Below are 27067 nucleotides of genomic sequence, written 5' to 3'. Positions count from 1 at the left end.
TACACGTCCTTCAGATCTATTGTAGTGAAAAGCGATCCCTCACGAAGTGACGCGAAAATATTCTCGATGTTAAGTAGTGAATATTGCTCAGTTACGCACGCAGTTTTAATTGTGGTTTTAAAGTCGCCGCAGATGTGAAGGGACCCATCTTTTTTTAGTACCGGCACTATTGGTGCCGCCCACTCTGAATGTGCTATAGGTGAGAATATGCTTTCACTCGCTAAGCGTTCCAGTACCCTTTCCACTTTCTCCCGAAGAGCGTACGGGATAGGCCGTGCCTTGTGGGCAATCGGCAACCCGTTGCTTATCTGACGGTAGTTTTATACGGGCGTGATTTTTCCGTTAAACTGCATACCGCTGCCACATCCTGTTTGGTCATGGCGCTAACTTCCTGCACAGCAGTTTCAGCAGCCGTAGCAAAGTTTGTCGCTTTCGCCAGCGTGAGCTCACTTCTTTCGAGCAGCGTCTGCTGCACAGCGCGATTTCGAATGCCACAAACGATGCGGCCACGTAACATTCGGTCAAGGCTGGTGCCGAAATTACACTTATCTGCCAGCTTGCGAAGTTCAACGACATAGTCTCGGACAGATTCAGTGGCAGTTTGATCTCTAGTGAAGAAATTGCAACTTGCAGCTACTTCGTTACACTTCGGCGCATAGTGGGCATTTAGGAAAGCGAGTGCTTCCTCGTAACTCAGCTCACTTACTTTACGTGGAGCGCAGTGTCCAGCAATTACGCCTACCACCTTCGCTGATAGCGTCGAAATCAGAAACGCCCTTTTCTTTTTCGCTTTGCTAATATCATTTGCTTCAAAGAATGCCTCTGGCTGAGTCAAGTAAATCTCCCACTTATCTTGATTTTCGTCGAAACTTGGGGTGCCGGGACTCGTAGCCATGGTCATGCCCGTCGACGTTCCGTGGTGGTGGGTGGTTACATCCGGCGCTCAGAAATTGTGGATTCCATCCTCGTCGTCACTCTAGTAACTAGCCCAGAGTGACCTAGCCGGACTGAGAACCAATGCAGAATGCCTTTATTTTGCAGACGAATAAGTATATATATAGGCAGCTTGCCTATGACGTAACACAAGTGGATGACGTTGAACACGTTTTGGCACTGCACTTCTTATCAACCGCGTCAGCATCGGCACCAATGTACACGGAGAAAGTGTTGCAGTCAGGTGCAACGCCAGCGTCAAAGAGAGCGTCCCACAACGTCTGGGCCTGGTCGCCTGCGGCGCCCGCACAGCGCCGAAGTCTTCGACCACTTTTTTTTTCTTGATGCCAGATTCAAGGGCTTTCAACATTGCTGACTCCTACTCGATTGTTATATTTTTGCGCTTATGTTTGCCTCTGCCGTTGTCCATCTTGTGCCTAGCGGCAGAAACTGATAGAGGTGGTGTTGCTCTTCCACAGCGAACGACAAAGGAAAAAGCCACAATCTTTGCCGCCCCGGCGACGAGCGAGGCTCCAGCGCGGATACAGTGACCTAGAATATAGAGGAGAATCCGAAGCGCCGTGCCAATATTTGAGAGGAGAGCCTTTGCGGTGGACTTTCGCACCGCGGTGCTGTCGTGCCAGACCTGCGGGCATTTCCCGCGTTGGAAGCCGTGGAAAGCAGCGGGCATCTGTTACACACGTCATATTTTTTCAGCTGCTAGCCAACATTGCAATAATTTTGGCGATATATTGAATACTATGTCCCCGCAACATGACTCACCACGCTTAGAACGTGCTTGTGTGGTGCAGAAGGAGGATCTTGTTTGTTTACGTCTAGCTGGTATATCACCGTAATGGAACACACATACTCGGCCATCTGAGGAATGCGTTGTGGACGCACTTTATCATGAAGGAAGGGGGCCTAATTTAGATTCATGTGGAATCACGAATGTAAACGTGCTACAGAAGATCATGAGCTTGAAATCGTGTAAATAACCACTAGAGCATAGCAGGTGTGTGCACAGTAAGTGGCTAGGTCATGCTAATGCTTTCAACCTCTCTTACTTTATGCATTAGATATTTTTTTTAAGTCTTCCTCCTGCCCTAATCCTGTTTTCTCGTCTAGTTAAAAGCCGTAAATAGCTCACACGAAGCTGTATGAGCCCGTCGATGTGGGTGCCGTTTAAAAAAAAATAAACCTAGGTAACTGGAGTAAGTCTAGCGTTTCGTTCAATTGGTTTATGATCAGCACCATTGTGTGACTAACATTACTAATTCGTGACGAGATCAATAACTGGACATGTCTGCCTTTTACGCCATTATTAACAATAACAACTTGCAAGGTCCTTGATTGTGCTGTCTCCTAAGACAACTCCATGGGAAATACACATTTTTCTTCAGTCGATAAATTTAATTTACCTCCCCCCGAGAGTTTTTTTCATCGAACGACGTTTTGCACTGCCTATAGGGTATTGAGTAATTTAATTCAAGCTTCTGCACCTCACTTTCTTTTGCACTGCATTCGTGATTGGTTGTCCGATTACGGAGACAGTGTAAAGCGACAATGCCATAATACGGCGACATGATGGGGTCACAAACTTTGGCTTCGTTTTTGTCATGGTGGCGTCATCACATGATATTTTTTTGCATCACTCGTACGCACAGGTGTGCTTGCGGGGGGGGGGGGGGGGGGGGGGGGCTCCTTTCTAGTCTCCTAAGAGGGGGGTGGCGCAAAGTGATCACCCACATATATTGACAATATATGGAGGGGGTGCTGCGACACATGAGTGGCAGGTTCAAAGTCAGTCCCAAACGTTGATATAATAGGTATGGGGGCACACTGCGATGAATCTTCACCTCCTTCCCCCTGATTGGGAACCGTGTAAACGTGTGTGCATCCCTATGCTCGTACGTGCTATCACCGAGGCATTAGACACTGATGCCGACGGTCAGTTTGGGCGTTTTATGAAGAATTTACTGCTTTGGCCTTAAAATATGATGTGTGGTCTGATTTGTCTCCACCGGATGATGGAACCGTGGTAATCATCTATCTCGTTTACAACTTACCCATAGATTTGGATGAACTGAGCGCATTCGTAAAATTTGTACAAAAGAAATATCAGGTACACAAAGAAACAAGACAAATCAAATAAATTAACTTCATGTTACGAGCGCACGTCAGAAAACAAGCGTACGTGGGGCATTAATTACTGACGCGGCAGTTGCCGTGTGTTAGAAAAGCGCTACACTTGGCTAATTTCAACGTGTAAGTAAATTTAGGGATTGATTTCGTATACTCAATGTTTTGGGCTTCGTAAATATATGTTGCTATCAGTAGTTAAATAGTTGGAGTTATAAAAATGGATGACTAATAACAATGAAATATTCTTTTCATGTTTTACCTCATTCGAAAGTTTTATGCTGAAGCGATTCCTCTAAATAAGGACAATCATGATGCATAAGTGACCCCAAATTGCATCGAAACACACAATTGCTATACCTGTTTAAAGTATATGTTATTGCATGGAACATTTTCGTCAGGCTAAAGCATGTGGGAAATACGTTTTTTATCATTTTCCTAAAGTGGCAGAACATCTTTACATTGCAGTTGCTCGACGTATTTTGTTACAGTAAGTTAATTTGCACAGCGGGAGCACTGCTGTTTGTATCTTTAATTTAACATTGTGTGGATATATTTAAGGCACTTTTCTATGTTACGTATTTATTGTATAGACATGGAGTAAAATGTGTTATTCTGGCACTGGTCTTTTTTCGAATGTCTGAATTGAAAACAAGCTTCACGCATGGCAAACTTTGTTACTGTACGCTAGGTCTAAAATGAAATAAGTTAAAAGATATTGCAATGGTACGGCCGTGTTCTCTTTTAGCTGTTCTCTGTTCTTAAAAACTAGTGGTCAAGGCTAGCAAGTTATCTAATAGAATGTGTGTCTGGCTACGAACCACCGGCGACCATGACTAAAAAGTTCGTAACGGTGAGCCAAGCGGTCACTGCACGCAAGTGTTTCAGCTGACTGAAAAAGTAATTTACTTTATTCATTACTCGTGTTTCTTGCATGCATGGTGTTACTACTCATTTGCCCATGCGATTCAGGTTGTTTTCATTCTTTCCTTTCATGTTATGCTTTTCTGCGCCCGCACAGCTACCAAATCAGCGCACTCGAACTTTAGCACCAGAACATGACTGCGTTTATGCAGTTTCAAGATCAGTTTTTGCGTTCCTTTGCTGCCCCAGGCACTAACACAACTATTAATGATGGGCGAGCTTCATTCCACACCTTATCATTAAAATGGAGCATACATCAAGTTAATACAGCGTGCAAATACAGCGCAAGAACTACCGGGCGTAGCAGACACCCCTCGCTTTCCGCGCGCTTCCGAGCGTGGAAGCAGCGGCACGGCGCGGAATTTCACTGCAACAGGTCCACGTGGGAGCTGGTGCTTTGGAGACTCCCCATATTCTGAGTCACTCTAGCGCCGTGCTGAAGGGGAGAAGGAGGTCAGATGCGCGGGCGGGTCAATGAGTTCTACAGGAGAGGGGAGGCTGGCTAACGCGCACGCTCGCGCGAGTTGCTGTGTGGGCGAGTCCATTAGTTCCAGAGAAGAAAAGAAGCGTGGAGACTCGCTCCCACACGTGCGCTGGCAAGCGGCTCCCGGGAAGTACAAGGCGCAAGTTTTGAATTACCTTGGCCGAGATGAGACGTAAACCGTAGTGTACTATAAGAAATTGAGAATTGGTGTATATCAAAATGATCAGTAAATGCTCATCGTGGATGAGGAATGGTTCATTATATTCACTGTGGGGAAATTTTTGCTTCATTAAAATGTCGTTTTAAATACAAGAGCGTCTATGGGAATTTCAAGGGGAATTACCATTGCTTCGTTATATCCATTAGTTTGTTATATCCCACTTTGTTATAACGAGGTTTTACTGTCGACTCCCCTCGGCCACCTCAGCTCGCTTCCTCACCCCCCTTCGCCCATTGCCACGTGCCATATTGTATTAAGGACGATAGTCTTTCTTGGGGTACTTCAACGCAAAAATTTAGGTCTGCCTGTCTGTCTGTTCGTTTGTCTATGGAAGGGAAAACTAAAATGGCCGTAATCCGACCCTATCCGCACCGCCCACAATATTGCTCAAGTTTCAGCATTCATACTTATGTAATTGTCAATTAAAAAACAATTATTCCATATATCTGAGGCACAATAACAATGTCTCAGTAGTCTGCGGTGCGTCTCTTTATCCTAGAGGACGCATACATAAGTAATTCTAAGAACCGTACCATTTATCATGCTGCGCTCCCAATGCAACGCTATGTGCAAAAAGGCAAGTGTTTACAACTCTTTGCTAAGACGACACGTTGGTGGCACCTATCTGTCGCTTTGCGTTTTACACCTTATCGCCTCCGAGACTGGAGCGCGTGCCGCGTGCTTGCTATATCAGAGTCCATCCTTCATTTTCCAAGATAACTGCCAGATAGTGCTCATGTCTCACTTGCCCTGATGCACTCATTCGCCTCCGCTGCACACTTTGAGGCACTCAAATTCAAGTGCAGCGCCTCTAGAATATCATTCACCGATTTTTTTGCGCAGAAAATCAAACGAAGCTATTGTTCACTCTCTTTAGACGCAAGACTATTGTCTTTCGATGTCATTAAGCATACAGATACTGGGCCAATTTTTTTCTTTTTTTCTGTGCACAGCTCGTCCTTCATCTTTTTAAACGGGAAGCATTTCTTAGCGAACTTCAGCGACTTTGACCGTATTTATCTATCTCTGTCTGTCTGCCTGCCTGCCTATGTACCTACCTACCTACCTACCTACCTATCTACCTATGACTTTTAGCACCACTCCTGCACCAAAGTGCTCCAAAATAAATTTACTGTGCCATCCTGATAATATCAACGAAAATTGCGTCAAACTGCACCAAACTCGCCATAGCCACGCCCGGTATTCCGCTGAATAAACATCGGTTGCGCGTGCGTCCCAAGTAATGCACATTGCTGTGTTCGGTGCCAACACAACTTCTGTTGTGCAAGTCTGCTTAACGGCAAAACGCGCTTTCCACAGGGGTTCCTGACTTGTGTCCCTATTGGTAGCGTGAAACTGTGCCGGCAATTCATTAGCAGTTGTCTGTTCCAGGAACGCTGCTGATAGCTCGCTTGAAAAGCTGTGCGGCATGTAATTGAAGTGATTTCTACTTATAACTTCATGCGTGCCGCCAGAATGTCTGTCACGTCTACTTATGGACATTGCGATCTGATTTTCTGTGCTTGGCATCGATAGAAGAACAAATAAACAATGGGAACACTTTGACACTTTTTCACTAATATACTTTATTCCTGGATATTCATTCAGAAGAGCGTTTTCCTAATGTTTTCCACCAGCAGATTCGCGTTTGCAATCGCTGTTGTGGTGAAAGCCCCCAAAAAACACTGACCTTTCGAAGTCGATATTGCTAGTGTCCGAGTACAGAATTTCCTTGTGCTTTTTTTTAAGTCATCTCAATAAAGAAAGCATGCCTCCTGGTCAAAGCAGCCAAAGTTTGATTTTAATACACATAGCTTTCAGTAGTGGGGCCATCACTGGCGACTCATGTTGGAAGGCTCACTTTTAAGCGGCTACGCCACGTTACACCTCCGCCCCTCGCTTTCCAGGATCAGTAACTGACCATTGAAAAGAAATGTAACATCAGGACATCGCATTCATTGCAATTATTTTTAAAAGGGGGGGAGACTGCGTCGCTCGAAAGGTGCAGTCGCTGGTGCGGGCTCTATCTCAAGGCATAATGAGACTGCTTGTAAATTTTCTGTGCTACGAACCTCTGCTTCATGTTCAGATAACTGACAGAACGAAAACCGCTTCGGTAACTGGAGTGGTCATTGTCCTTTAGCTAGCGTTCTGTTGAGTTATGCAACATTGGGTCCAAAAGATACAATTTGCTAGTTTCTCTTAAGCTCTTAGCAGCAAATCGAATACCAACAAATTGTATTGTTATACCAAATACAATAAGGGTCGACTTAATCAACATGGAGCACTAGCAGCACGGTTGCCATTTCGGAGGTTCGTGCAGTCGCTGCATGCGCACAAAGCTAGCTGCATGCACAGTGTTCGATATTCGTGCAATGACTTGGATGACTAGAGACCTCCAAAACACCTCTTGCACGACAATGCACGTACAGATAGAATCAGACTTGACAGAATCAGACTTGACTAGAGCTCCCAACCGGCCACTCCAGCTGCCGTATTTTTTTTTTCTTTCAGAAATATGAAAAGAGAGACGCTGTAATGATACCAAACATGGTCATACTGCGTGTTAAGTCTTTGTGCTATAATGTAAGCATCAACGGAAGCTTGTAGCTTATGAGAGATAGAAGTCGCAGCCAACAACAGTGTCAATTGGCACACGCTCCGCTGCTCTATATAAGTGTGATTCTACCTGTACAGTACGAATGGCATGTACGAATGGACCTCTGAAATGGTGCGACGATGGTGTCGCCGTCTTGTGAACAAGGCTCAGTGCCGCTCTAGAAAGCGAACAACTTTCCTCACAGTCTGTTTGCATTGAGAGTACAGTCGAGCCCACATATAACGGCCCCACTTAAAACGAACAATATCCGCATACCGTGAAAATATACATTGGTTCAATGGCACAAAATCGCACTTACAACGAATGTCTACGAGCAACGCTGATCGGTTACAGCGAACAAAGTCGGCGGTCCGCCGACTTCCTGGGACACCATTTCGTCCACCGGTCAGGCATCGGCAAGGTAGGTGCCCATACATTCTTATTGTCACACGCCGATCTTGCCTCCGGGAGCCTCTAGTTGCCGCTCTCCCCAACCTCCATGCCCCAACTACTTTTTGTTACGCACCCCTCTATACTTTGTCCTCCCACTACTCTGAGCACCCCGCATCGCCAGACGAGGCCCATGTTTTCACATTGCCACCGATCTTTTGAAGACCGGTCGGCCATCTACCCCTTTTTTGATCGCTGGGCTGGTATTGTCGTTTGCATCGCCAGCCTGGAGTGACTCGACCATTCGCAACATCGTCGGCCACCGACTGTTTCCGATAGTCTGCGTTTAGGGCACGCGCGTACGCTACCCCACCGACTCTGATAATTTGCGATTCATTTCGTGTTTAGGGCTTGTTCTCGCTCACTTCGCACTTGGCTCAGCATGCCTTTCGCGTGCGTGTGGAAGCGCAAAAATGGCTTTTAATTTGCACGGAACGAATCGCGAGATATCAAAGTTCATAAGCCCACGCAAACCCGCTGGCGCAACAAAACGATTTTTTGACCACGGCCGCCGATTCTTCAAACACCGTTGCGCGCACCAATCCAGGCGGCCATGCTTTGACTTCTGCGCGCGCAGGCACTCTTTCCAAGTTTTTCTACGTGCGAGTTTCGCGGACCTTTCAAGCAAGCTACCCAATCTGCCTCCTTCCCGTGTGTTTTTGGTTTTGAAGGTCGCCCTTCCGCCGCATCCTCCCCTCTCTTTATCGCAACTCCTCGCCCCTCTCTCGCAAATCTGCTCTCCTCTCTCGATCACAACCCCTTCGCCCGTGTCCACCGCTCCGCGATGCCCGCCATGCTGGCTCGAATTAGTTTCGTTTTCTGACTGAAAACGGGCCCAGAGCCGTGTCGTGTGTGCTCGCTCTCATGCGTGTGGCGTGTGCGCGTCTTGCTCGCTCTTAGTGTGCGTGTGTGGTCAAGATGGCAGACGGGAGGACTTGCACGCTTTTTACTGCCGCTCAACAAAACGTCGAAAGTATGACCGCTTGGCTTGAGCACAACCCGCGCGTTAGGTGACGCATTGCGGAGCGCTTCCTGATAGCTATTGACCACCTGGCAGCCAACTGGTCGCTTCGGGCGTCCCGGTATTCAGCTGTGGAGATGGTGAATATTTCGTGGGCAGCCGTGACGGCTACATGCGCGCGAAACTGTTTTCGCGAGGCCGACTTCGTCGGCGTCGGGCCCAATGCCGAGCCTGAAGCTTCCAAACTGCGGCAGTGATTTGTGGCAGCGCGTTGTCGACTTCGACCTGGGAGAGCAGGTGGGACATGTGTTGCTATGGTTTAATTACGGCCGATGATGATGCCGACACTGCGGAACCGTGCACGGATTGGGGCATTGTGAATGAAGTACGTGGCGAGAGCGATTTGGAGGAATCGAATTGTGAAAACGACAAAACTTTAACGCAAGTGCCTCATGCAGCTTATACCACGGGCCTCAGCGAACGAGCACCCTGCTGTTTTAAATGAACTCAAGGCCGCCGTTATCGCTTCTGCTCCTCGAAACACATGCATCACAGACTTTTTGTGGCAAAAAAAGTTTGTGCACGCAACTTTTTTTTTAAAGCTTTGTTTTATGTACTGCGAACTTTGGGATACAGTGAACGGATGCCGCGTAACGTTCAGGTTCATTATAAGCAGGCTCGACTGTATAAGGTAGAAGGGTAGAATAGCGAGCGCGCCAGTGATCACACCCTTAAAATCAAAGTTCATATAACAACGCCCCCTTTCCCCCCCCCCCCCCCCCCACCTTCCTTTCGATCCTGCTCCTTGAAGACTGGCAGTGAGTTTTTATCTGCTTGAGTGACAATCGTTGGCAGGCCTGATACGCATTGTTGTCACATCCGCCATCTGTGCAAAAAAGCTAAGCTAAACTGCTGCCGCAAAATACAATGCAAAGGATCCAAACGTCGTCATGCATCTACAATGTGCGCCGTGGGGGCAACTGAAAGTACATGTGCAGAAATCGAAAGTGCTTCTGATGCTGCCATGTATGTTACTATGAATGGCATGACTCATGCGCTCTTCTCTGACGTTCTCCTTCAGACATTTCGCACTTGGCTGATGACACCAACGCATTGCTGTTACATACGTGGTGTTTTGGACAACAGGAGTCAAAGAACATTTCTACAAGAAAACGTTTACAGAAAGCTCAAGCTCACTTTTGTTCGGGAGATGGATTTGGTCACAAGTGCACTTGGACATTAGCTGACAACCCTGGAAGCGCGATGGCTGTCAAATCTTCAAACACGAATAAACTTCATCTAGTCGTCGTTGCAGAAGTAAACCATTGGCAGATGCAGTTGTTTTCCCTTGTGTCACCTGCGAACTCAGAGTAAGTTTTTTGACTGGATTGAACCAATTTTGAAAAGTAATGTCAAATGACAGCGAAGTGTTGAATAAAAGACCATCAATCATCATTAACACCAAAATAGGGTGGACTCTCCAAGAACCATCATGCGTGGAGGAGCAAGGGGACAGTATGCGAGCACTTATATCTCCGTCCTGCAGACATCTAGAATTTATCTTTTTTGTCACAACAGTTACTGGAGCTCGATACCAGTTGTATTGCAGGAAAGACATTCTCGTTTAGGACATCGGCATAAAAGGGTTCCACAAAGCCATCAATTTCCGAAATGGTCACAATGAAATAGTGCTACCAGGGATATCAGCAAAGAATTATGGCAGTGTTGTCATTTCCTTGAAGAAAGGAACAGTTAAACCTTCTGTAAAAAGTATGAGGCTACACAAGAAAAACAAACATGCGGAGAATATCGCCACTGATCAAATGTCAGAAGTAATCCACCAAACAGGTATTACAAAAACCCCAGTCGTGTTTGACGCCTCTTTGAACGGTTCAGAGGAGTATCCTTAAATGTCCAACTTGAATACGGAGTTGAAGAAAAAGACTCTCTTGGTGTCCGCTCTCCCTTCAACAACGCGACAACTTCAGAAGACGCCAACTGGCCTGAATGGCTGCCGCAATAACAGCATTATGCACACCGTTGATCATAAAGGGGGACTGATTGGATTCCCAGAAAAGGCAAATGCACAAAGAAGACACAGGAAGTTAGGTGGGCCAATGAGATTAAATAGTTCGCAGATAGAACTTGGCAACGAAAAGCACAAGACCGGGTTGACTGGCGGATCATAGGAGAGACCTTTGCCCTGCAGTGGGGTGCCCTGCCGCGGTGGTCTAGTGGCTAAGGTACTCGGCTACTGACCCGCAGGTCGCGGGTTCGAATCCCGGCTGCGGCGGCTGCATTTCCGATGGAGGCGGCAATGTTGTAGGCCCGTGTGCTCAGATTTGGGTGCACGTTAAACAACCCCAGATGGTCGAAATTTCCAGAGCCCTCCACTACGGCATCTCTCATAATCATATGGTGGTTTTGGGACGTTAAACCCCACATATCAATCAATCAAGCCCTGCAGTGGGCGTAGTCAGGCTGATTATGATGATGATGATGCACACCTCAATTCGAGTGACATGCATCGATGCCGTCGTCATGGTCGCCTTCATGGCACTCTCGCTGAACTATGTGAATGATTCTAGTCACTAAGACGACACCACGTGCTAAACAAGTGCGCAGTAATTGTGATGCATACGTGCCATTCTGACTCAATGCTTCCTCAACAGCTACAACACTTTTCCAAAAGTCAGTGTGTCCCAATCGAAGCTGCTTCAGGTCAACATTGTCATCAGTGTTGTGCTAGCGGCTGCGGGGGTAGAGTCTACCGTGAAATTGTATATTGTCACCGGCAAACGTGTGCCAGTTTGAACAGTATACATATGTGAAGGGGAATTACAGAGTTGGATATTCTGTTAATGAACTAACGCTCGAGATAGTCGCGAACTGAAATCGAGGCTTTTGGTACATATTATTTTAAGACTTCTCTGCCCTCATGCTAATAACGTGAAAATTATAGCTGAGTATCATTTGTTGTTGCCTGCAGAGAATATTAAGGAAACATTGATGAACTTGCCGGGGTGGAGGTTATAAAAAATTGCACGCGGTACGCACTGAAGAGACAAAGAAGGGTAGTGGAGCAGAGGCTTGTTTCTTCTTGGACTGTTGCAATGTACGCAGTGTGTTAGATGACACTGCGCTGAGCGCCAGTAAAAGCTCGAGAGAGATTTTCACTCAAAGACGTAACACTTTCAAAGACTGAAGGCTGTCACAAAAAGACGAAATAAGTATCATAAGCGGACAACGAGGAGGGTGGCTCGCTTGCTGATGAGTGTGGCTCGCTTTGACAGATCTATGGAACTGCGGTGGGGATGACTCTGGAAAAGGTGGGGAAAATAATCATCTCGTTTTGAGCGCGAACGCATAGTATACGTCGGAGAGCCGAGGAGTCAACACGACAGCATTTATTTATGTAATGCTCCCCAGCTTGGTGTATTCCTCTCAGAAGTAGCTAGAGCGTGTCTTTTTAATTGCATAGCGTAATAAATGACGTTTGCAAAAGACTTGTTATTTTTACTCAACAGCCCTCAAACGCACATTTACTCAAATGCAATATATGTACACTCAAGCTATAAATGCCTGCCATTTCTTTCACTTTTTGGGGGTAGTATATTTTGTAGTCGTTTTTTAAAATGCGAAAATGAGACTGTGTTGTTACCACTGGGTACATGAGACAGCCAGCTATGACTAAAATTATATATCAATTACCCTGTAGTTATTTTGCGACAGCATTAGGGGTGTAATTGATGGAGAGTATACAGAGTATACCAGTCATAGTCGCGACACTGAAAGAAGTTCCAAAACGCTCACTAGAATACGTCTTGTGGGAGGCAGGTATCTTCACAATGCATGAAGAGTGGGCAGTGCCTCGTTTATGGTCAAGGCATAACTGGCTGAAATGGGCCGGGCCTGGCTCAAACCTCTTGGGTACGGGCCGTATTTAAAAGCACCGGGCCATGCTCGGGCCGGCCGTAGCATGAAGTTTCCGGGCCGGAAAAATAGGCCCTTGCAGTGCTCTAAAGCGGAGCCACAGCTATTGGTCTGGCACTGGAAAATAAGGAAGACGAGCCAGAAGATGTAATTATGACTGCCGATCGTAAATATTCAAGTGTTCACAAGTTATTGAAATTCTCTCCTTTGCGATTTGTGGCGGCGGGGGGATATGAAAAATGCACAGACTGAAAGACAAACTGGTGGGTGCGATGAAGGAATCACTAGAGGAATGTGTGTACTGTGACTGCGTGACTCTGGGCAGTAACATGCTGAGAAGCCTAGTCAAGCTGTGTCGAGCTTTTTTTTCCCATGCCCTCTGCTTTGTGAAGTAGTAAGTGAAATGAAATTAAACTTATTCGCTAGCAACTAGCTAGGTTTGGAGAGGTACTTCGCAACTGGATGTCAAAGAAGGAAGTGACTTACATTGTAGTTGATGCTTGTAAGATGGTCGAACATAATTTCAGAAGAAGGGCGTGTAAGTCTGAACTTATCGCTAATGTGCAGCAGATTGCCGAGGTGCGGGACAGCAAGGAAGTGCAGAACTCTGTCAATCCTGAGAGTGCGAAATCCACTGACTGCAGTTCAACTAATGCGATCTTGCACAAATGGTGTAGTAGTCTGCTCAAGGCAGAAAGTAAGAGCATGGACAAAAAGTCACAGCTTTGCTGCAAAGGCGAAGCAATGAACATGATAGCAACAAATTGTAAAGTCAAGCACAGAATGGCAAACAGATCGAAACGTGCCCTACGTTTCTCATGCACAAATGACGCATGAAACATACTTTCAGCTACAGATAAACGCAAATAAGCGTTTCAGTTGTTACTTCACTGTGTCGCAAAAGCATGCCCTTTTCGCAAACAGAGACTGTGCAGTGATTGCAGTGATCTTCGTGCGCCTGGTAACTACAACAGAATTGTTCCAGTGAAATCCCAAGGTTAATCAAGATGTACGCTTTTCCCCACCGCGAGATGAGGGTGCGTGAGCGAGTGTTACCTCTGTTCTATCCGCAGGGCAAAGTATGCGTGGGAGATGAGAGCGGCGCAGCCGCGTCATGACGATGTGGCAATGCGCGCTTATTGCGCCATTTTGCTGGTAATGCTGAACACTCAATAGTTACTCCGGAGATGGTCGTCAACAGTGGTAAGTGGTAGATATAAATAGCTTGCCGTTTCAACGTTGAAGGACGTGCCTCTCCGTGGCTCAGTGGTCAATACCTTGCACTCACGTTTCAGAGGTCCCAAGTTCGATTTCGCACACCAGAGTTTTTTCTGGTTTTTTTTCTTGCATTTTCATATATATATAGATACGTATACATATACAGTGAGTAATGGCGACACCAACGCCGGCCACAAAGTCCAGCCGAGCGTGTCTGTATAATTGCTATTGCAATAAAAGAATAAAATGAAAAGAAGTAAAGAATCCACAGAGCATCTACTGAAAGTGACCTTGACGAGAAAGTAATACAAACTCCAAGGTACGCCAAGTCCTGTGGTGGGGGTGTCAGTGTTAAATACTGTGGCAAAAATCTTGTAAAGGCTTAAAAGCCTCCAAACGTGCCCCCATCTCATGAGAAACCTGCGACCTTTGCAACAGCAACGCAACCACTCCAGCAAATGCCGACGAAGGAAGTATTAACCTCGCCACTTTTCTTGTCAATCCGACATGGTGCAAACGTCCAGGCAGAACTTAGGACAGTGCGAAGCTTCATGAGCAGAGGTCACACTCTTGAACCGCATGCCATGATCATCATCGTCATGTTGGTTCTTGGTTCCCGACAAATCAGTGAGCGAAAAGAAGGTGCCAACTGCTAAAGTGTCCAGCTTCCTGAGAACATGTCAGTAACTGTCAAGTCACAAGTGCAAGTCGCAAGTGCATTGCAAGGCGATGTTCTGCCGGTTGGATGATTTATGCGACACCGACCAGCCTTTCAACGTTCTATATGTGTCCACACAACCTTGAAGGTGCATTCTGTAGCAATGCGTGGTGGCAGCCGGGACATTCTTCACCTCCTTGCAGATCCCCACTGCCTTCCCTAACAGAAAGTGTTATGTATTGAACCCGATAGAGGAGTGCAACCACAGCCTGTCAGTGTGAAACTCGAAGATGAGGAAGACGAAGAGACAGAAGATGTAATTATGGCCGTGAATCGTAGATACGTATTAAGGTGTTTAAAGTTGTGAGATTCTCTTCATTACGGTATTCTTCTTTTACCACTTTGTGGGGTCGCTATCACCTCTTGTAAGGTTGTTTCCACCTCATAGCATGCACGTCTCTCGAATTGGCCACATTTAGGTCTGACAGCTGCCGAGTTGAAGATGGCGCTGTGCTCACGCTGGGTAGGGTTATTGCAGTGGCGCCAGTAGCACTGCTTGCAGGGGAGGTTATGGTACGAACACGCTGGCGGCGCAACACTCTTCCACTCAACACTTACCACTCGTGATGCCGCTTTTCTCTTTTCCCTGGGGAGCGTCAGGGGATTTGCCACTGATCGAATCACTGGCTCACTATATTTGCCGCTTACACGCAAGCAAACCACCAATGAGCACCTGCTTGTCCTCCCTTCCTCCTCACCTATGCCATTTCTTCTCTCCATCTGTCGCAGAGAAGAGAAACCGGTAGCAAGCAGGTGGGCACAAACGCCTCAATACATACACTCTTGCTATTCTCGCGGTACCACTATTGTGGCCAGTGCCAAGCGGAGGCGCTGATGGGTGGGATGCCATTGCCACAGATTAACAAAATGTACACTTGTTGGATGCTCCATGGCTTATACTGTCTGTGTCCATGAGTTCTAAGATAATGGCTCATAACCTTCTGACCACACAACTTCGAGTGCCTTACAACATATCGCAAAGTATTCAAGTTCTGTTCCAAGGTTTTCTTTTTGCTTTGCATCTTGCTGATTCACACTGTGTCCTTGCTACTCTGCTTTTCCTTCATATTGCAGGAGGGGCCGCACTGCAGCAGCCGGTTGTCGGAAGAGGTGGCCTGCTGTTGGAACAACCAACATCGGCCAAAGCCACTAATCTTCAGAAGCCCCCTTTGCTGCAGCAGCAGCACGTGCTAGCCAATGGGCAGCCTCCGCCAGATCCCGACAGTATCCCATTGCTTGAGCCGATTACAGCAGAGGAGCACTTTCATGCAGAGATGCTGCATCAGACTATCAAGGTGGGTGGCTTATATTTTGCAAAATCAAGATTTTTGCACAAGATCAGGTTAAAAGTCTGAATTGGACTTCTTTATACTGAATTTTGGCCCGCTACATCAAAATGTAGTCACTGACACGTTCATTGCGCATGGAAAGTGTGGCAAAATATGGTCGCATAATCACTAGTGAGCGGATTTATAGACACTAAAAAACCAGGTTGGGGCAGCAAGAATAGGTGAGCAAAACACTCTTTTAGGCCTTTAAAATTGTAAATTTTTGTGGGATCTGTCTCTGCGACAGGAAAGCAAACGGAAATGTTTCAATTTATGGTGGTACAAATGTGCCAAATGTTTAGCATAGCCATGCAGTTTTTTTCCCCACAAGGTTTACAGAATACGGTTTCTCCTTTTCTAGTCCAGTATAGACTTGACCATCGAATGAAAACGCTTCTGGGTCCCATTCTTTTCGGCATGTCGGAGAAGAGCAACACAGTAGCAAGTAGCCAGAGCGGTAATGCGCAAGAAGCGTACTTTTGCTTCGCATTAACTTGTTCTAGCCGCACAGGGTCAATTTCTCTTCTGTCTATGAACATCTTAAATGACCCTTCACCAGGTTTGAGAATTTTGAGCAGGCGAGAGGTACGCATGCACTGGGTGTTCACGACCTCATATGCCAAGATTTGCAATGCTAGCGCTCCAGAAAGAAGTGAAATGTTGGACTGAACACCGCTTGACCTTCATCTCACGAGCGCACACCCCAATATACCTGAGATGATGTATACAACAAGGAATTGTCCTGCGTATGTAAACTGTAAGAATTCGTGTGTTTTTTGTGCAATATTTTTGTATGAATAGAAATATGAATGTTAACAAGAATACTGAAACACACAAAAGGAATCTATGCGCATTATTTTTTTAACTTCGTATCGAGTGAGATGCAAGACTAAGCTGCCTCCATTTCGTTTGCGACGGTGTTCTCATTGTTCTCATATCGCGCTGGTGCCAGCATTCAGGCTTGGCGTGAGTTTGGTCCCTTAGAGCATTTCCAGCGGAACAACATTGTATCATGGTAAGGACACATGATCCATGCCGGCCTCTTCAAACGTGCACGTACAGAGGTATACATCCCATAGAAACAATACAAAAAACGTCAAAACGACACAACACCGCTGGTGGTGGGGTTGATGTTGCCACAGGCGGGGTGAACCTGGCAGACCTGTCCGGCAATTTCTTTGCCGGAGTGGCTCTTTCCATGTAGTTTGGCTCACCAAGCATTCCTTAACCTTGTCTCTTAGAGAAAACGTAGGACTATGTTAGTCACTTGCTTTCACATCAACCGCAAACCTGCTGGAAACACAATGTCCTCACAGCACCTGTGGGGAAACCCTTCTTTCTTTATGCTGTTCATTAATGTCTTTCTTTCACAGCAAAAATGCTTGCACGACAAGAGATAGTGTTGAAAATCCGTAACTTCATTTCACTCTGTGCACAGCTGGGAAGAAAGCGCCCTTGATTTCAAATAACCATGCAGGAGCGTATGTCGATTGTGTTCTTATTCCACAGTCAAGCCCACATATAACGGCCCCACTTAAAACGAACTTTCGCTTAAAACGAACAATATCTGCGTAACCGTGAAAATATACATCGATTCAATGGCACAAAATCGGACTTACAACGAACGTCTCCAGCGTCGCTGATCGGTTACAGCAAACGAAGTCTGCGGTCTGCTGACTTCCCGGGAAAACAATTTCGACCACCAATCAGGCATCGGCGAGGTGCCCATACAATCCTATTGTTAAACGCCGATTCTGCCTCCGGGACCCTCTAGTTGCCGCTCTTCCCAACCTCTATGCCCCGACTACTTTTTGTTACGCACGCCTCCATACTTTGTTCCCCCCACTACTCTGAGCACCCCGCATCGCCAGACAAGGCCCGTGTTTTCACACTGCCACCGATCTTTAGAAGACCGGTTGGCCATCTACTCTGCTTTTTGATCGCTGGGCTTGTACTGTCGTTGGCATCGCCGGCCTGGAGTGACTCGACCATTTGCCAACATCGTCGGCCACCAACTGTATCCGATAGTCTGCGTTTAGTGCACGCGCGTATGCTACCCCACCGACTCTGATAATCTGCGATTCGTTTCATTGTGAGGACTTGTCCTCGCTCACTTCACACTCGGCTCAGCATGCCTTCTGCACGTGTGCGGTAGCATGAAAACGGCTGTTAACTTGTGCAAAACGAATCGCGAAATATCGAAGTTCGTGAGGCCACGCAAACCCGCCGGCACAACAAACGATTTTTTGACCACGGCCGCCGATTCTTCGAACACCTCCGCGCGCACTGATTCAGGCGGCCATGCACTCTTTCCAAGTGTTTCTACATGCGAGTTTCGCAGACATTTCAAGCAAGCTACCCAACCTGCCTCCTTCCCGTGTGTTTTGATTTTCAAGGTCGCCCTCCCGCTGCATCCTCCCCTCTCTTTATCGCAACTCCTTGCCCTTCTCTCGCAAGTCTGCTCTCCTCTCTTGATCACAATCCCTTCGTCCGTCGCCACCGCTCCGTGACGCCCACCACGCTAGCTCTAATTAGTTTCGTTTTCTGACTGGAAACGAGCCCAGAGCTGTTCCACGTGTTCTGGCATGTGTGTCGTGTGGGCGCGTCTTGCTCGCTCTTGGTGTGCGTGTGTGGTCATGATGGTTGATGGGAGGACTAGCACGCTTTTTCGTGCCGCTCAACAAAACGTCAAAAGTGTGAACGCTTGGCTTGAGCGTAATCCGCGCGTTAGGTGCCGCGTCGCGGAGCGCTTGCTGATAGCTGTTGACCACCTGGCAGCCAACTTGCCGTTTCGGGCGTCCCAGTATTCAGCTGTGGAGATGGTGAATATTTCGTGGGCGGCGGTGACGGCTACATGCACGCTAAAATGTTTTTGCGAGGCCGACTTCGTCGACGTCGGGCCCGAAGCCGAGCCTGAAGCTTCCGAACAGGACCACTGCGGTGGCGATTTGTGGTGGCGCGTCGTCGACTCCTACCTATGAGAGCGGGTGGGACATCTGTTGCGATGGTTTAATTACGACCGATGATGATGCGGACACTGCGGAACTGTGCACGGATTAGGGCATAGTGAATGAAGTACGTAGCGAGAGTGATTTGGAGGAATCAGATTGCGAGAACGACGAAACTTTAGAGCAAGTGCCTCATGCAGCTTATGCCACGGGCCTGGGCGAACGAGCACCCTGCCGTTTTAAATGAACTCGAGACCGCCCTTATCGCTTCTGTTCTTCGAAACACGTGCATCACGGACGTTTTGGGGCAAAAAAGTTTGTTTTCATTTGCAACTTTCTTTAAAAGCTGTGTTTAATTTACTACGAACTTCGGGATACAGCAAACGGATGCCGCGTTCGTTATAAGCGGGCTCAACTGTATTTAGTATAGCTGACGGGGCGAATTCTATAGAGAGCAGAGATCACATCGAATTGTATGTTTTGGTAGTTGCTGAGTCACAGGAGCTCTGATTTTTCGCTGTCTTGAAAATGCTTGGTTGGGCAGGGCTTGTTGTCTTTCGTTCCCGCTGATACGAACATGTGAAGGTATCCATTCAAAAGTTATGTTCATACAATTCTTGTTAGCATCTTTTGTTGATGCTTGCGACTGGTGGCAGAACTTGTCTGAGGGAGTCCCTCAAGAAAGTTTTTGCATTGTTGATTTACAGTCTGAGAGAATTACAATTTGTTGGGCAGGCCCATTCTTGAGTTTGCGAAGAGCAGCAGAAATAGCTGCGCTCTCTGCAATTGTCGAAGAGATTGGGTTGTCCAAGCGACTAGATCATGCAGCTCCAATAGATGGCATCTAATATGCCGCCACATAGCTGTTATTATCAATAATGGCGGAACCATCCGTGCATTCGTGAAGACAGTTGGAATAGTTTCTCTCCAAATGCTCGCAAACCAGGCAGAACACCTCAGTTGAAGATATTGTTTGCTTGGATTGCAGGCCTGGTATGATGAGGTTGTAAATAACATCTTAAAGCGTCGGGGGAGGGGGGTGACTTTGTGACCTCTTTTTGGGGTTTTTAACATCCAGGATGTCTAAGGCACGAGCATGTAATGCGAATGCAAGCTTGCGTGTGCATGATGTGTTGATGCGTCTGCACCGTGTGATCTTCCGGCTCAAGAAGAAAGAATTTGGCATGCGAAGTCCACACAAAGCGAGTAGCAAAGGTATTTTTCAAGCTCACATCCCCGCATCGTGCTTTCGCAGCTTGTAATGAACGAATTGATATATTCTAGTGGTGCAAAGCTTTTCATTGGGCACGCCACAAGTTTCAGTGTCTAAGTAAAATTTCTTATGTGACCTAGTGAAGCACGGTTTAAAGGGGCAGACTGGTTTTTGGGACCAAAAAGTGACAAAAAATGCGTTTTTAAAAATTTTTGATTCCTGCAAGTATTTTTTATCTCTATGCAAATTTTCGCACACCAGGAAGTAGTAATTTTTGTGATCTCATTCTAACTGTCCAGATTCTTGGTGCTGTTAACATGCAGAACCTGCAAAAAATAGGGAACCGACTTCGAGGATTCTTTATACTTTGCCGGCACCTGTATTAGAAGCTCTGCTACGAATTTATGAACACCTTTATGAGGATTGCAAAACGTGCGCACCATGATCATTGCTTTTTGAAAAAGCTTTGCGTTTTCAGTTTTTTCCAATTTTCTCAAGAACGTATATTTACGACCGTTCAATTTTGAGGCCTCAAATCTTTGTAGCTAGGGCAGGTACAACAATAATTCTTTTTGCAATGGAAACATGTATGTGTGTAGAATGTAAGTATGGGAGCAGAATTTAGAACAAAAGTCTTTTTAATTATTACTCATCAAAATTGTAATACAATTCTAACTGTTTAAAAAAAAGACAGTTCATTTTGCTGTAAAATAACCAAGAAAGGCCTAAAAACAAGTAACTCTAGCATAATTTCAATCTATGGTCAATAATGTATGTTGGCATATCTTAAATATCACTTTAATTCAGCACTTTTTTTTCTATGGCGGTCTTAAACAATAGGGGGTGAACTTAAGTTATCTCAGGAACAAGATTAATGATAGAAAAACTAATTAAATATTTGAAATCAGCAGAAAGAACTGCATAATCCTGTGCAGTTTGATTAAGGTCACTGAAGAAATATACAAAACAATGTCTAAGACCAGTTTTCCCCCTTACATGAGAAACAAAACAAAAAGCACATGAACATATATTTGTTTTATTAACACTGCATTCTCGTGAGTGCACTCCACTATTTCACATTCGTTCTTCACTGTCCTGCACCTGCACAGATGCACCTCCTGTTCCCTACGTGTGCGAGCCGACGACACGATGTGGATGAACACATGTGTAGAGGCTAATCGGCTTTCGTATTAGCTAAGAGGCCTTGAGCCTTTACAGTGATGAAAGGTAGTTTTGAGATGAAGTATAGGTTGCGCCCCATAAAGTTCCAAAACCCCAATGTTGCCTGGTAACATAAATACTTGTCTCCAACTGTACACGAAAGCAAAATTTGACGTTAAGTAGCATTTTTATAGAGATTGATTTTGAAAATATACATTTATAAGCACTCATAGGAATAGGCACAAACATAAATATAGGCATTTATAGGCACTATAGAAACACTATAAAAGTTCTTCTTGACCTGATTCATGCTGATAAAGTCGAATCTCGATAATTCAAACTCGAAAGGGCCCGAAAATTTGTTCGAAATAAAAGAAGTTCGAATTGATGAAAGCTAAATAAATGGAAGGCTCTCCATGCAGTGGCGCATGTGCGTAGAGTCAACACGCGAGGGGGAAGTTTCAGAAGACTTACATTTAATCACAAATCACAGGACATTCGTCATTAATTGAGGTAATCCGTGATGCGCGTCTGCACATGTTTGCCTTGCAGGGAGTCAATCAGTGTCGCACGCAACTTGCAAAGCATTTCTACTTCGGCTTCAGCATTCTCCTGGCAAGAGAAGTTGCGCGCGTGTCCAGCGCCGACAATCTTTAAAGACGACGAGAACAATGGCTTCGCCGCATCTCCCCTACACAGTCGCAGCGTGGCCAGCACGTGACGAGAAAGGAAGAGCGTCTCCACGCGGAGAGAAGTGGATTAGCATTTGAGAGAAAAGTCCATGGAGGAAGGAAAAAACCAACACTTCACGACAACTTCTTTTACTTTTTTTTTGCTCTCCTCGCGCGCGTTGTTGGAAGGAAAAGGGTTACGTGGTAGGGACGAGGGGGGGGTTCTCTCGCGTGGGGACCGGCGCGAGAGAAAACCTCCCCCCTCAAGGTGCAGAGCCGTACTCTCGCAAAGGGAAAAGGCTGCAGAAGAGCCTTATTTCTTTCCTTCAACCACCCATTTATTCAACCCCGCGACACCTTTCTTTTTTTCTCTCTCTCTCTTCTCGCGCACGGCATTGGAAGGAGTGTGGCAGTCTGGGTTAGTTGGTATGACATGACAATAGTTATAGCGCAAGAACAGAACGAAAACAGAACGATGGTGTCCTTGTCTCTTTGTTGTCATTCTGTTCTTGCGCTATAACTATCGTTGAAAGGAGAAGGGTCTTTATGTGGCAAAGACGGAAAAAGGAAAAGCTGGCACAGGCGCGTCGCAGATCAACATTTGAGAGTGAGCAAACATTCCACTGCAGCCTCTTTTCTTTCCTTCGTACGCAGTGATGAAGTGTTGGAGGTGCCGCCGCAGGATTGGGCAGGGCGCTGAGAGCATTTTGGGAGCGCAGTATGTTCGAATTAACCTTCGCAAGTCCTTGCGCGTTCGAATTACTGGGCATTTTCGCCCATTGGAATACACATAGCTTTGACGGGACCTCATCGTGAGTTCTAGTTAACCGGAAGTTCGAATTTCGAATTTAGCGTGTTCGAATTAATAAGATTCGACTGTGTATCAAAGTGGCATGATAGGAGCACAAGAAACAAAATAAGCATTTGCTTATAATCCGCTCTCTAGTAATCCCAAATGCCGATTCCAGCACACGATGCATGAGTGCCTAATTTGATTTAGCGCTAAACGGATCTCGTCATTCAATTAAACAGGCAGTATAGGGCACACTAATATAAAAAGAAAATTGGGGGAGCCTTAGGCTTTGCCTTTAAAAGTTGAACTTGATAGCGATATGCTGTCCCTGTGTGTACTTTAGCCACTTAGGGCATAACTTTTATTGTATGTTACTCTAAAACATTAAATTGTGGATAACTATAGTGTACGGGATAAAGTCGAAAGTGGTTTGTGTTAGTGAAGCCATGGCTGCAATATGTGTAACTTAGTGGTGTGTAACTGCGCCGATTGTGCAGTTTTGCTACAATTCCTGCACCTTTCTGCGCACACTCAAGTTTAGCGTGCCCCAACTGCACCCAAGTTCACTAGTCCACCTGTTTTATTGCATTTAGTTACCTTGAAAGCTCAACAAGGGTGCGTTTACATATGTTCATTTTACATAGGTAAGTAAAAATAACATGTTAATAAGCATTAATTAACATGACATGGATAATATGGGTACATGATTCTGTGACGTATACAAGCAGTCTGAATGATAAAAATGTTGTTCAGTGATTTCTATTTTGAAAAGTTATGAGATATTTCTTGTATGAATGTGGGTGCTCTGGTTAAAGTGGTACTTTGGTGAGGCAGGCAGTTTCAATCTGTTGCTGTGCGGAAAAAGAAAAAAAAAACCTGAAAAGGTAGTATTATGAGTGCGGGGGCGGCCTACTTGGTTCATGTGGTAAGTTCGATGTGACATTCGGGCAGCGGGAATAATGTACGACGATTGGTCAAGTCAATGATAAAGTTTATGATTAAGAAATAATGATAATACACGGTGATGTTTAAGATGATCGGCAGACCTAATTTCTTTTGTAATGGCCACATTTTGACTTATGAATACACTTAAACATTGATATAACGAAACTAGAGACAGTATAACTTCGTTACAACGGATCTGCTGGCAGCGTTATGCTGAACTACCTATTTTTTCCATTAATTGAGCTTCGTTCATCACAAATTCAGGTACAGCGGACATTCAAATATAATTGACCAAAATGAGAGGCTTGCAAGGTGGTCAGGACTCTACCACAGACATTCTAAATTCTTTATGTTCCTACTTAAACATCACTTTGCACACTTTCAACATGGAAACAGCGCTACTGCTTTCGACTTACCGATTTAAAAACGAAAGCCGCTGATTTCCGGTCTGTTAATGATTAGTTATGCCTAGCTACAGCAACAAAAAATTGATGCGCAGCATACTTGGTTTTTCGTGTTAGGGTGCTGACGCACAAATTTTCTTACTGCTGCTACCGCTGATCTGAGTGGTTGATGCGTGGCAAGCTTGGCCAGGGTCCACTACCGATGCGAAAGAGCCTATTTGTGGTTCTAAGTAGCCAGTGGCCTATGTGATTCGTTCTTGCGACAAAGTGCATTACGACTTCTTCACTTTTGCATGTCCACTAGTGCCACAGTCTTGCCCGCCAAATTCTGGGCGTAGTTTGGCCTACTTCGAGCAGAAAGCGCGGCTGCAATGTGAATCGCTGTGGTGCCCTGTCTTTTAAAGTACGACATTCTCGATTGCGAGTACAAAGATTTGCTTTGCGGTGTTCTTCATCACAAGGTCCAAAGCGCTGATAATCAAAACCTTCCCACCAATGAGTGAACGCTATGACAGTCGGTTCACAACACGCGTGTGCAATGTTCACAACGAGTGCAGCGCACAATTGTAATCTAGTTACTGAACTGCCTCCTGCTGCTGCCTTAACTAAGACATAATTGTATTCTGAATTATTGTTGACCCGTCAACACAGAACGAGTGCGAAAACGTCACTAAGTAACGCGATGTTCGACAGTGGTGATCTTGCAATGCACAAGAAACAGACGACGCTATTCCGGAGGCGTGCGTATCTATGAACGAGCATCGGACCAGCGAGGTGTGCTAGAGCAGCACGGCAAAAGCAGCCATTCGAAAGCCTTTAAGGGGGGACGCGGGTCTCAGAAAAGTAAAAAATGGCCAAAAAATCGATTTTGAGAAAAACGCATTTTTCGAATCTTTGAACCTATAAGCACCTCTCCTCAAATTATTAACGCTAAATTCGATAAAAAAATAGGTTAAAATCTATTTTCAAACCATCACGGGAGTCGCAAAACAACCCGCAAAACAGAAAATTTGTTCGAACTTCCCGCGCGCGCCGCCAGCGAAGCAGCCAGCGGATCGGTGCCATCTTGGGCTTGTTTTGAAGCTGGTTCCTTTGTGCGCGTTTTGCGGGCTCTCAAAATGGTGTAGCTCCAACACAACGACTGCCCTCCCCCGTTTTGCGAAGCCGTCTGCCGGACCGCTGATTGGCTAAAGCGCGCGCGCCGGCGAGCCCCCCCGTCTCGCGCTTACCATTGGCTGGCGCAGCGGCGCAGCCACGGTTGCTCGCTCTTTTTTTTTTTTTTTTTTTTTTTTTGCTTCGTCGGCGCCTGCTCTCGTGCGTGTTATCTCGTCTGCTACCCGCTCGTGTACCGCCGTCGCCGACGTATACGTCTTTCTGCATTTCGCCGGCATGGCTTGGGAAGCTCGCCTGAAGAAGAACACTCGTCAAGCTTTCGGCAGGAAACGAAAGCGAGCGTGGAATGCGCGGCAGAAGGGAGCGGCCTGCGCGCCGCCGAGAACGCCGGAGATGGCCGAGGCAGCGCATTCTGACGACAACGGGCTGTCTGAAATGCCTGTTATTGCGGAGGCAGCACATTTAGACGACGACTCGCTGGCGCAAGTGCCTGTTATTGCCGAGGCAGCACATTCAGACGACGATTCGCTGGTGCGAATGCCTGCCGAAGCGGTGCACTCTATTCGGCCCAGCTGCATACAGCCCTGGCATGCTGTAGAATTGTAAGGATGTCTGGGACAAAAATGTGGGTTTTACTTGAAATAGTGTTTTATGTATAAAAGGGCGATGTTTTTATATATAACATGTGTCTTCCTTTGGTTTTCAGTGCACTAGAACAGCCACAAAGTTGTAGACTGGGTTCCTTATACTGATTCTACGGCCAGTACACAGTTTTTAAATGAGCTGTGGCAAATATTTTGGGAAGGTGCATTGACACATTTGGTACAGCCATACTCACATTATGTAGAGCTATACAACGGTGCCATTTTTATTGCTCTAGCTTCACTTTAGCAAAAGTTACAGTTATTAGAAACTTTAAATGCGTTTTTCTCAGTTCGATGTTTTTGTGCACCACACTAAACCTTAGGGGTTTTTCTTATATGTTACTGTTGATTGAGAATGACAAACTTGGTATCATTTTATTTGTAGTAACATTACCTATGGGGTGGTGCTATTTTGATTACTCTAGAAGCATACTGTTAATTACAATTATGGATAGTAATGAGCGAAAATTGAACAGAATATCCATTGTAAGTGCTGGTCTGTTTTCTTATCTATATAATGCCTAAAAATTAATAAAAATAGCATCAGCCCATACAGAGAGCCCTCAGCATTGGGGCTATGCATTTATTTTTTGGATCTGGCTTGATTAAGTTGCCAATAGCAATAGGTGCCAAAGTGTTTACATTAATGAAAATAGCTCGTCATTCTTGCCCCTCATTCGTGGTGTGCCGCAAGGCAGTATACTTGGTCCGCTGATGTTCAATGTTTACATTAATGACATTGTTCAACTGGACACAACAGTTAAATACGTCATATATGCGGACGATTCAACAATAATCCTTGATGGCGTTAACTTAGATGACATTGTAAGCAAAGCAAATGATATACTTTCAAGAATTTCGTCATGGTCCAGAATGAACCAGCTTAAAATTAATCCAAATAAAACCAAAGCCATTGTTTTTCGTGCCAAAAATAAAGTACTCGCTACCCATCAACCTTTAGTTCTTGAATCAGTGCCGATTGATATTGTTGATAGCTACAAAATACTCGGAGTTTATTTTTCTTCCAATCTAGGCTGGGATACACATGTAAATTTTGTTTGTAAAAAGCTTTCTTCGGTAACAGGAGTGATGTCTCGTTGCCGGAACATTTTGCCGCTCAAAGTGAAACTTCAGATATATTATGCGCTATTTAATTCACATCTAATGTATTGCAGCCTTGTATGGGCCACGACAAGCAAAGCAAACATCAATAAAGTCATTACTTTGCAAAAAAAAATAGTCCGCCAGATTGGAAATATTGAACC

General features: G+C 45.7%; 1 protein-coding gene across 4 annotated transcripts in view; it reads left to right on the top strand.

The window, feature by feature from the left end:
- The window catches only part of LOC119166716 (uncharacterized), a 178329-nt gene that overhangs the window by 67584 nt on the left and 83678 nt on the right, over positions 1–27067 (top strand). For all 4 annotated transcript variants that reach the window (XR_012888477.1, XM_037418039.2, XM_037418040.2 and 1 more), the window contains exon 4: positions 15657–15877. Coding sequence is in view for 3 of the 4 variants with exons in the window: in XM_037418039.2 (XP_037273936.2) it covers positions 15657–15877 (221 nt within the window). In the remaining variant the exon portion in view is untranslated. The remainder of the gene's footprint in view (positions 1–15656; positions 15878–27067) is intronic.

Source organism: Rhipicephalus microplus, unplaced genomic scaffold (assembly GCF_043290135.1).
Source record: "Rhipicephalus microplus isolate Deutch F79 unplaced genomic scaffold, USDA_Rmic scaffold_12, whole genome shotgun sequence".
Lineage (NCBI taxonomy): Eukaryota > Metazoa > Arthropoda > Arachnida > Ixodida > Ixodidae > Rhipicephalus > Rhipicephalus microplus.
The sequence above is the reverse complement of the archived record's forward strand: the minus strand, read 5'-3'. Positions and strand labels throughout refer to the sequence as shown.